General features: G+C 32.8%; 1 protein-coding gene across 1 annotated transcript; it reads right to left on the reverse strand.

Moving 5' to 3' along the window:
* Positions 1–1,337: 1,337 nt before the first annotated feature.
* Positions 1,338–12,793, reverse strand: LOC140042122 (uncharacterized). Its single transcript, XM_072087678.1, has 15 exons — positions 12,749–12,793; positions 8,504–8,614; positions 7,198–7,442; positions 6,694–6,878; positions 6,419–6,546; positions 6,139–6,286; positions 5,777–5,891; positions 5,340–5,495; positions 5,128–5,168; positions 4,486–4,610; positions 3,837–4,104; positions 3,461–3,648; positions 2,843–3,246; positions 2,318–2,417; positions 1,338–1,543 (listed from the first exon to the last, which is right to left on the reverse strand). Exons 1-15 carry the CDS (start codon positions 12,791–12,793, stop codon positions 1,394–1,396), a joined length of 2,409 nt encoding a protein of 802 aa, XP_071943779.1. The 3' UTR covers positions 1,338–1,393.

Consider the following 12,793-nt stretch of genomic DNA (forward strand, 5'->3'; position numbering starts at 1 on the left):
TTCCAAATAGGCCTAGATTTATATATTGTTGAACATGAAAACAACTTAACAATTCGTGTTTCCGCATCAATGTATTTTTCAATCGATTTATGTTAAACTTTTTTATTTTATCTGTATCAAATAATTAATACAATACGAAAAAAACCCAAAATAATATAGTTTGGCATTTTATACTTTCGTTAGTGTTTGCGCGCATCATCTAATTCACACAGCACAATTTTTCTTTAGCGTCTTTTATTTTCGCAAAATCTAAACAAAAGTAAAGTATAAAGTTCCATATCCAGTATTGCTTTCATTTTTTAGTCTACATATATTGCAAAGTGAAGGGATAGTGTATAACAAAATCAATGGCCGCCGTAAATACAGTAGTTCCGAATTGTATTCTTGATACAATTTGTTTTTATTTTAATAATTTGTCAAATACTTTTGTCAGAGTGCGCTTTTATTATACTTTCCCATGCAAAGTATATAACCACATAGGGCAGAAAAATACCATGCAAAGCACGGGTTACTGCTAGTATAAATGTAATGGATTAATAGATTTAAAGTTAGTATATATAAATTAAAACAGAATTGCTAAAAATTATAAAAAGAAATCGTTTTGGGATAAAGCAATTTTTATGTTCCAAATTTTTTCTTCAAATGAGGAAAAACTTTTTTTTTAAAACATTCTGTATTTGGCTTTACTAGACACAAGTCATTTTTAGATCTTGTATCTTATATAATATATATGTAGCATATGTGATAGATAGGTCGGAGTTTTTATAAATTAAGACTTTATCGTTGTAAGTTTACATAAGATTATAGTTTTTAAAGAAAGTATAGAAGACAAATTTATCCAAAGCATTATATTCAAATGATATTGTCACATTTCATTTTGATAGACGATCATATAGCGACTACAGTGTGCCAGGAAACTTACCAGGAAAAATACTTATATTAAAATCTCGAGTTATCTGTATCTTTAATAATGAGCTGAAATATTAAATAGAACGCCCTCTGTCGTTCTGCGTTTTGCCAACTTTGATTTATTATCATTTTTGTCATGAAAATATCTTCGCAAACAATTACATTTTCACTGCTCTTTATTATTATGAACTAGTTACGTCATTTTAATTCATTGTGTGCATGCGGGACAATGAAATATGCTTTTTATTTTAATTCTTCGACTGAGTTTTGGTGGATTCTAAATCCGGGCGAACACTAACAGCATAATTATGCGTAGGTCGTAGGTTGTCGAAAATCTTCTTTTTTCATCATCTTCATTGTCACATAAGTAAATACAGAATTTAATACAAAAATCAACATTTTTAACTTTGCAAACATTTATTTCACACAAAAGAAAAAAATCACATTCGGTTATCAGATTATTCTTTAGAAATTCATTCGTTTATTACATTCTAAATGTCATGAATGTATCATGTTCTTCTTCAAAGTTTCCGATACTTCGGCGACGTCTGGAGCAGTTACCACGCTTGATGTCAGCACAACGTGAACTACTTGCTCCAGGCTTACACGATACCATCTTACATTTCACAAATACCTAGAAAAAAAGCAAGTGTTTTGTTCATGTTATAAACTAGTTTGCTTTAGTAGTAGTAGTTCGGCTGCAGTCTAAATTAATCTTTTTTTATTCAATATAACTCTGGAAATTAGAGTAGACTAGTAGCCTAAAAGTATGAATAAATAGCAAATCTCAACAGTCTCGAATAATACAGTATTAGTAATATTAAAAAAATATCAATGTGATAGTATCTTTTTGTTATGTAATATAATTGCATGATATCTGTCCACCAACATCCCAATACCCACCCTCTCCCTTGGGTTATGGGTTAGTTGCAATATACAGTATTTTATGAACAGTAGTTCAATCATTCTTTTTTCAAAAATAAAAATGTGTACAAAAGAAAGTTTACATTCAATCCAGGTTAATGTTACAATTAAAATACACGTAAATATACAAAAGATACAACTACAGATAAAAAATATTTTACAGTCATCATCATCATGATCTATTAACCCTATATATAACCTGTATAATCACACGTCAGGGCCGTATTAGATATGGTTTTCTTTAATTCTTAAATTGGGATGTATTAAGTTTAAGCATTAATTTAAGCCGAATTTTGTTTCTTCTATTTTTATACTTCCTGCTTCTAACTTTGAAACAAATTAATTTACCCAGTATAAATATAAATTTCAATCAATTCAATTCAAGTTCAACGTATTAGAACATTTTTATTTACAGGACATTCCCACGTACATCCTTTGCATTTGAGTATATCATCACTACTTTTAAACAAAGACAGACTCTTACCTCGTTAGTTAAGCCATATTGCAGGAATCCAAAAGATTTAATAGAGAAACGGTGATCCAAACCAGAAGGAGTAAGACTGACGGATGAGTCTACACCACACCTAAATAACCAAGAAAGACGGAGAATTACTTTGATTATAATTAACAATGTGTTCTTAGGCACTGTTGAGCATAGTCTTGTCCTCCTTTGTCGTTTAATGCTGGAACGTTTACAACCAATTATACGCCATGGCAAACAAAACTGTTATCCAGAATTTCAAAATGGAGCGCGCACGCGCATGAGAATATCACTAGGAAAAAATGTGTTTTAGAACAATGATGCCAATGATGTCCAAATTATTTATTAAATAATTATCAAGTCAAGTCAATGAAAATCCTATTTCGTATATTACAATTTAATAGTAAAATTAATATTCACTTCGACAAAGTAGTAGTTAATAGATATTGAATATTTGACAAATATTAATAAGCTAAATGAGTAAAGAATATGAAGAAAAGTGTAATAAAAGTATAGTAATCATCGTACCCGTTTTCAATGAATGTGTATTTCTTGTCATTCTCTGTGCATGTTCCGAATTTAGCCATTGCTTTGCAGCTTTCGATTGCAACGTCCTTTGAAGCTGTGCTCTTCGCAGAAAAGTACAACGTTTCTTTGAGTTCAACTGATGCAGTTCCAGTGATGTCTTTGTTGTAACTTGAGTCTTCATACATCTTAAGATAAGTCTTAAACTCTCCAGTTGCTTTGTATTTTTCAGGGTTAACAGCTGCTGCTGGTTTGAAGAATACGTCATTAACACCAACTCCTCTCATTTCACAAATAATTTGCATCTCAACCTTATGCTTTGCTCGGGTTACTGGTGCACCTGGAAAGATTGGTTTAGGGTCGTCTCGGATTGTGTTGTAGAATTTAGTTTTCGATTTTGATGAACGCTGGAAAAAAAGCAAACTGATTATACTAACATGTTTTAAATCAATTTATTATTAATAACTTAATAATGATTTAACTATCAACTACTGTACAGAGTTCAGTTTAGTTTTAAAGAGAAGAAGCTAACTAGATTCTATATACGATAATATTGTTACACAACGGCCAATAAAAAGAAACATTTTTAATTTTTAAATTCATTAATAGCACAATTGATACCTTAATGATAGTTCCGCACTCATCATAACCAAACTCAATCGTGTAGTACATTGGGTCATTATCCTGAATTCTGCATCTTGTGTCGTGAAGGTGAAGCTCACTTGCTGGAATGTTATTCACGTATGTTTTAGGGATGCTAACTTTTATGTAAGAATCACCACATTCTACTTCTGGCTCTGGTGGCTTAGCTATAGAAAATGAGAAAATAAAACTTTTTTCTTAGATGTATATTTGAAACCATTCCTACAATAAAACGAGATGCTTTTGATTTTATTGCATAATTTTGTTAGAGGCAGTTTATACAGCCGGTTATTTCTTTCATTTTTCTATCGTTAAAGAACTAAACATTACTGTCATTGGTATTATTGTCACTTACGGATGTCAAACTTGTATATCCCTTCATCACTGACAGCCTTGGCACTGCGGCCACATGGAGTTTCCCAGACTCGCTCACCGAAACCTGCCTCAACATTTACAAGATAGCCTTTGCCTCCTTCTAGTCCAGTTGGTGCTGGGTATTGGACAATCGTTGGATCACTTTTTGGGAACCTTACTACATCTTTGTCAACAGCATTATACTTGGTAATTACATTCCCTTTCAAGTCTAAAATTTTGATGAGTGACTTGGATTCTGGACGTGTAACCTATAAAATAAAGTAAAATGATATATATAATATTGGCGTAGACCTATTTTATTCATATAGCGTTGATATTTTATACTGGCTCTATTTTCTGACGCCATACCTGGGTTCTCCAGCATAAATTACGGTATGCAAAATTAGTTATATATTTGTATTTAATTACAGGAAAGTCTTCATAGAGTGATTAAGTTCGCTTCTGAAAATCCATAGCATTTTATTACTTTGTAAAGTTGTGCCAAAATTGAATAAATCAAATAAAAAAATCAATCCACAAATACCAACAATTAACAATGTGTATCCAGTTTGCAATGCATTACGTCATTCTGTAGTAACTAGCGCCATCATCAAACGTCATATTTTAACCGTGAATACTTGTATACTTACGGGTGCATCAAATTTAATTGTCCAAAGTTCCTCTGTTCCCTCGTACACTGAGTTGATAACTGGTGTCGATTGATCTGGTAGAATTGCAGGGGGGTCTAATTTATTTTCCATGGGAAGACCATCAGCTAAACCAACAATAAAGTACAAAGTATCGTTAAATAAATTATAGACAAGTTATGATTTTAGAAAGCAAAATATTTTGTAAAAATCAGAAATAATACAAATTTTTACATTTCAAAATAGGTTAATATGAACTTTTTAAGCAAAAAGATTCCGCGGTTAGAGACACAACCAATGACACAATCACTAACATACAGAAAACATCGCAAACACAAGATGCCTTACACAACATATTAAAACACGTTTTTGGCAGTGAAGTTGAACAACATGTCGTGAGAAAATATCTGGTTGCGTTTAGAAACCTGTAGCCATAGATCAATAGACAAGGATCTAAACCCACAAGTTACAACTTAACTAAATAAATCAATAAAGATTTCCATAACATTGTTGCAACCTTGCTGAACGCCCTACTTCCCGCTGATGGGACTCTAATACTAAGCAGTGTAGTAGAGTCCTCTGATGACCCGAGTAAGCAAGATAATAAGATAAGATGATAAAGCACAAATAATCATGTCAACTTACCTGACACAATCAAACGTCCAGATTTGGGATCATTTTGAACACTGTAAATTAATTGAAAGTGTTTATAAGTACTGTACACAATATAGACCGACATAATTGATTGGTTTATTCTTTCTAAAAGTTGCTAATGCGTTGTTAGTATAATATGTTGTGCAACACGAGATGGCCCTCATCCGAAACTTACAAAACTAAGACCTTATTATGCCACTTACCCATTATCATCAGTAGCTGTGAAACTGAATACATAGGTACCTTCTTTTTTAGGTTTAAAAGAAAGTTTGGCTTTGACAACCTTCTGGCTTGGTTTTGAACCGCTAACGTATTCCATTTTCATTCCATTTGGATAACTGCCTTGGATTTCAGTTATACTGAAAATATATTAACAATGTCAGTATTGCAAGTATATGCAATATCAGTATTTACAATAAAAATCAAATAAAAATAAATACTATAATATAAAAAGAAGCATAATAATAATAAAAAAAATCAATATAAGTGTCAATTCGTTCTGATTGTCTATTATAGGCCTAGATTATCAATCTTATATATATATATCGTTTCAAATTATCACCGGGCGGTTTAGAATTAATGTTCTATGCCTATACAAACATGTACAACAATTTCAATTTAAAAAAAAACAATTACATACGTTGATGCATCAGAGCCCTTTTGTATTGACGCAGTAACGAAACTGTTCCAAGTTTCTCCAGGAGCAATCACGCTGCACTCCTCTAGATCAATCTTTGGTCCTACACATGATCCAGCTAGTGAAGAGAAAAAACATCAATTTAATAATAATAAATTATGCCTATATTAATTGTTTATGATATTCCTCAATACAGTGAATCCCACAACAAAACAACGTAGACAGAACAAGTGAGTTCATTAATCAAGTTAGTTATTACAGAGATTTACATTCAGAGACAGTTATTTACCCTAGGAAGATCCTAACAACAGAACAGGAGTGTATGTATAGTCAGTAAAATCGTAACCCAACAAAATTTAACTTACGTGCAGTAACATCAAGAAGAAATTGGAATGGAACTGTGCTCTTAGCTTTACTGTAAGTTTTATCTGGAAAATCTTCGATCATTACGGAAGCGCCATACCATCCTTGCAAATCATCTTCTCCGGTAATAAACTCGATCTTGCATTCTTCCTAAAATTAAGTTTACCATTTACATTTACAATTTATGTTCATGGTTTCCTTTCTTATTATACTTACCATAAATGTTTTTCTCATACAAAAATATACTCGAACGCACCAAAGGACAACAGCATAATTATATACCTGATAAAGTTTTGTCAATGATGTTGCTTGTCCACATACACGATTCACATCGTTACTATCTCGACCTTCTGGACATTCGTCGTTATTCGCCCATCGACATTTTGTCGGGTCTTCGTTTATATCAATGGCTGAAAGATTAAGGTGACGAAATAAATGAGATACTGTATAAGTGTTGAAATACTGTGTTTTAGTTATATTTTCTAAATTACTCTTTCATCTATCTTCAGAGAGAGCATACGCATTGTTCTGTCTCTTTTTAGCATTACAACACTTACGGTTAAGGTCGATAAGTCTCTTGCAACCATGTCTGACTCTATACACTGGTAAACCAGCTGTAACTCGTGGAGAGTCGTTTTTTATCGAAGTGTCAACTTTAGTCAAAAGTGACCAACACTTGCCAGGACCGTAATTTTCCAGCTTAATCCAGCTGCTGTCGGAACACATGCCAGTTGTCTTAAATCTAAAAACAAAAACAAAACAAAAACAAAGTATAATTAATTGTTTTGCATCAAAGTCAATACTATATTGTATAATAATATTAACATGTTTAGTCTTCTCAACGTACTTAATGTATGTACAAAATTACGCCAGAGTACAGTAGGACAAACATCGGATCAATTACTCAACTTCAGTTAATGCATAGTAGGTAATTGCAATTATAATGCCAACATGAATATTTCTTCGTATAGCGCTCGTAACGAAAGCAATGAACTTTCTATTTCCAACAAGATCAGATAGATGTAAACACCAAGTCATGTTAATAAAAATAAACTACTTACGCCATAATGAATTCTTTACGGTCTGCCGTATAATCCACGTATCCATCTAGAAGACTCCATCCCATTTCTTGTGAAATGGAAGTACATTCAAGTTTTAGTGGGGTTAAGATGGTCTGGTTGGTACCACAATCGATACATGTTAAAGCAAGAAGGTTTTCGGCAATCAGGTTGTCTCCTATTTCGTTGCAATAGTATTCTGGGTAATAGTTAATCAACTGGAAAGATAGACGCCAGAAAACACGTACCTATTGAAAACAAATTCACATCATAATCAGGAATTATAACAAAATGATAATACTCTTTACTTTGGACGCAAGTAATTTGACCAATCACAACGTGATGGAGCATCCGAATTGTGGATTGTGATTGATTAAATAACTTGCGTTTATACTACTATTATTATTACTATTTAGGCGTACATAAGAAAATGAATATTTAAGTCCAACAGAAATAACATTGAACTAAGATTATAAATGATAACAATGTCCAATGTTCAAATCCTACATACAGTGAACTTTTATATCGATTCGTGTTTCATTCATTCATTTATTCAATAGTATGTAGGCCACTGCCACAAATACAATAAGAGTTAATAATACATAATAATTACATTTAAGGAAGCCTAATAGTAATAGCAACATAATTATTAGTTCTCTTTTTATATGCGAGTAAATTATTTTAAAACAATCAATATTTAAAAACAGACTTGAGAATACCACAGGGATACAATATTTTAAAAGCAACATATAAGAACATCAATAATACTATAAAAATTACTTGATACTGGTTCCAATAATTACTTAAATTATGCAAAAAAAACTGGCTAAAAAAATTTTTTTTCTGACTTTACTATGCTCAATTGATTTCAATTAAGATTATTCAGCGTTATACAACCTGATCGAGTAAGGAACAACGGATTTTTTATATCTCTCGGTTCTACATCTGATAGATCATACAGATCATTTATCTTGGAGCGCATTTTATGATAATTACTATATAACGGGTGTTTTGCATCTTCCTGATATATTTCTGGTTAAGACCTATAATATTTCATGACTAAAACCATCTATATCTTAACAAAGAATAAACCTAGTCTAGTCTAGAACTCACAGGTTAAAACCTATCAATGTACGACTTTTATAAACACAAATTATAGCATAGGATTTGATCGAGGAATTGGGGAACTTATGAACTTAATTTAACTCACAGTTATTGTCCATACCAATATATAATGGGCAATGGATATACAATACAAAGAACTACATAAATTATGCCTGTTCTCGAGTTTGTAAGAAAATCAAGGTACCTTAGCTTTTCCGAGTCTTTCATAGTAGAACGTACCGCCACGGTAGTGAGTAGCGTACACCTCAGCTACCATAAACACCATCGCTAAGAGCACCAAACTTCTCATGATTACCTGTCAAAGGAAACAAACAAACTCTTGCAACTCTTACAAAGAATTAACCAGGAGGATGCATTTTACCCTAAATCCAAGACTATCCCAAATAGTTATTATTTTGATTTGATCAGGGAAGAGTGAAATTACAATTATTGTAAGAAATTTGCACCTAAAAAAAAGAATGAGAATATAATTAAAAGCATCATTGTTACAAGCAGTAAAATTCCTTTTTCAACCTTATTTAAAACAACTTGACTAATCAAATAAAAACGGAAAGCAGACAGGGAAAACAGACATAGAAATGCAATGATAGCCCATGAAAGTCAATAGTTAAAGTGGACTTGTTTCCAATGAGGTCCTTTAGAAAATATAAAAGAATTAAAAGAAACAGAAAAAAAAAACATTGAAGGAAAAACTTACGGATTTGTCGAAACCGTTACCTCCTGTACCACACACACTCCGCAACTACTGTAGGTGAAATTCATTGGTCCTTTTATACAGTTCATACATTGGTCCATGGGTCATTTAATTTGGTCACGTAATTGGACAAGTAATTAGAAGTATAATCATTCCATCAATTCTGTTGCGCTTCACAGACTTTTCTCATTTTTAAGTGCTGTTATTCAAAGTTGGGAGGCCTAAATCGATTTTACAGACCACATTTATTAAATAAATATTGAAATTAACTTATTAGCTAAAAGTCAAATTACTATTGGAGGTTAACAAATATGGAATAATTATTATTTTAGCTATGCATGGACAGAGATCACAGAATTGAGTTGATGTTAATTCCACGTTGGAATTTCAAATAGCCTAAAAGTAGTTATTAGTTAGTAGCCTAATTTACCTTCAAGCGTATTAATTTTCTATTTCCAATAAAAAAAATGGGTTCTATGTTTACGAAACGTCAGGCTAGGCCTATAGCTAGTGTACGATGTTCTACGTTACCGATGTAAGGTTCCGGGGTCTAGGCCTAAGACGGCAAACGAGCGCGGACATTCAACGCGAGCTACTTTAACTTAGGTAGTGCATTACTGGTACTGGTACTGGTTTAAATAACCGTCTCACAGAGACATCTGGTAGCCATTGACTTAAAGTTGGCATTTGTATGTGTTACTTTTAAATGTACAGTATGAGAGTGACTACTACCAAATTGCACAGTCACAAAACAACTTATAAAACAGTTCATATATATAGTTAAAACATTGCTGGGAATTATAAATTTCTGTTGAAGCAGGCTCCAATGAAGTTGCATCTAGTAAGTTGACTTTGTTGTACAACTCTATCAAGTACTGATGGTATCTTCCGACCTCTTCGTCATTGTTTCTCTCTTCTTATCATAATTTACCATAAAACGTACATTTAAGACAAGGAATGACCATGTTTTTAAAGTAATGTATATCCATTATTTTTTTTTAAACGTCAACAAATTGTAGGGATGGATCTTTAATTATTATTGTCTTGTTTTGTAGTAAACATTATGGTAAAACAGAAATAATATCACGTTCTTCTTCAAATATAGCGTCTGGAACAGTTACCACTTTTCAATTCAGCACAACTGGAATTACTTCCGACTTAAGCCGATTTTCCACTAGGCGAATTTGTTCGCGCGAATCGAAGGCGTCAGCTAATACGCATGCGTAGAGAAGGATTTGGAAGACGTAAACATGAATACACATGCGTACAAGCGTTCGATTCGCGCGAACAAATTCGCCTAGTGGAAAATCGGCTTTACTTGACACAATCTAAACTCTTACCAAGCACCTAACAAAAGAAAATAGGTTACTAGAATCTATCCAATCTATTGTCAGCGAATTGCAAATACTTAACATCCAATGTAAATTCATATTCTTGATCTATAAAGAATACATTTTGTATACATTTTGAAATACATTAACATGTAACTTAGGAATGAACAAACCCTGTTATAAATAGGCCAGGAGCCAGTCTACTATTATTTTTGCAAGTAGGCCTTCTGTAGCTTTAAAAGGTATTTCAAGTTTTATAATACTAAAAGTATAATACTAAGTGCACAAATAAAATGTCTAAAAGCAGTAAAAAATTGACAATTTCAGAATACTGTACTGGTTCGTTTACTACTACAGTATAGTAACACACCAGTGACATTTTACCTAGAACCAAATTAAACTAATATCCAGAGCAATTCTGAGGCACCAAATAGTGGGGAACCTAATGTTCCAAATATCAATTCCGTGAGATTTTAATGCTCAAGTTGAGTTCTTGGCAGTTTTGGAATCCTTAGGACTAGTAGAATTCATTGCAACTGGGGTCAATTTTTCCCGACCCTATTTTGGCCGCCATATTGGATTTCAAAATGGCCCCCATTTTGTACTCAAAACTGATAGTAGTTCCTATTTTAAACCACGTACGAACGTAATTTGTGTGACAAATCTTACAATATTATGATAAATCAGTCATATGGTACAATTTATAATAATAGCATATGGCAACCATATTGGATTCTAAGATGGCCGCTATGAAAAACGTATATAATGTATGCATTTATATATTTAATCATCACATTATGGCTGCCATATGCTATTATTATAAATTTGACCATTGGACTGATTTATCATAATATTGTAAGATTTGTCACACAAATTACGTTCGTACGTGGTTTAAAATAGGAGCTACTATCAGTTTTGAGTAAATCTAATATGGTGGCCAAAAAATGGTCAGGAAGAATTGGCCCCAGTTGCAATGGAGTCTACTAGTCCTAATGATTCCAAAACTGCCAAGAACTCACCTTGAGCATTAAAATATCACGGAATTACATTAGGTTCTCCACTAAAAGATGTATAACGCTCTTGTTTTATTTTTGAACGAAGGTTTGAATGATAATATACGGAGAGCCGTGTAATGCTGATTGATTATAAAAAGCTTCGACCTAATTTTTAAACATAGATGAGATCCGTGTATGATTTGTAGAAGCGTTTTTAGCATTCACTCCGTGTGAAAATTGACCAATATCTATCGTCATGGGCATCACCTAGGCATAGAGGAGTTCCTCAAAGCTCCTGAATGATCGACCCACTTTTGATCATCGTCTATATTATCATTATTATTATCATCATCATCATTATTTACCACCTCCGCCAAGGAGGTATATGTAATCGATCGCGTGTGTTTGTTTGTTTGTTTGTTTGTTGGCAGGATTACTCAAAAAGTAATTACAAGATCTTTCCCAAAATGAAAATACAGATAGATATGCGGTCAAGGACCACTCCATTAAATTTTGGAAGCAATTATTCTGGACCACTTTTTAGAATTATTTTCATACCTGCTAGTGTTAAAAGATAGTACAGAATTTTCAAAGCTGGTGAGCAGGTAACGAGTAAACTCAAATTGCATTTTCTCGAGAACTACTTGTCTGAAAAACTTTTTTGTTCAAGAGGCAAGAATTATAATTTGTGGTTTGTAATTTTAAAACATAATTAGATTTAATGTACACGTTTTTCGAGTAGTTTAAAAAAGCTATTTCTTTTCAAATTCATTGTTTGTTTTTCGGGTTGCTGTTCTATTGTTAGTCAGCTGAAGCTATTGTTAGTTGAAAGGCTGGTTACATAAAATAACTATCCCACCAAACTCGCATACTGTACACATGCTTGTAGTGAAGTTAGTCTAAATCACACACAATTTTTCCGGAGACTAAATCTTATGTAGAAGAATGTTACAGTAGGTGGAACTTTGCACTCTCGGAGTGGCTTTCTAGTTATTATTATGAGTGAGTAGAGCAAAGCGGTTTAAGACAGTGAAACCGTAATACCCTACCATATTAATATCGGCAAGGTTTCGATCCTCACTCGCTCCATGGTTCTGGTGTTAGAACTATAGTTTTCTCGTGCACTTTAAAGAATCTAGTACATTTTTCGAGACAAGCTACGATGGTGTGTCATCATGCTTCACTTTTTTGCGCGTTTATTAGATCTGTTTATTGAATATGGATGTCTTGTCTGGTATACCAGTTTTACTAATGAGTCTAAACAACTTGAAAGGATCAAAATGAAGCTCCCTGCCCCGTCCCGTCTTCAGAGGCCATCAATGCTTAGTGCAACATACTTTAATAAAGTATAAAATAACACCGTCTCCGTTCTCTTTTAAAAGTAGCCCCGACTCATAATTATAACTTACGTAGATATTTGAAATCTCGTCTGTTGTAACTTCAATCACATACAT

This window comes from Antedon mediterranea, chromosome 1 (assembly GCF_964355755.1).
Source record: "Antedon mediterranea chromosome 1, ecAntMedi1.1, whole genome shotgun sequence".
In the NCBI taxonomy this organism is placed as follows: domain Eukaryota; kingdom Metazoa; phylum Echinodermata; class Crinoidea; order Comatulida; family Antedonidae; genus Antedon; species Antedon mediterranea.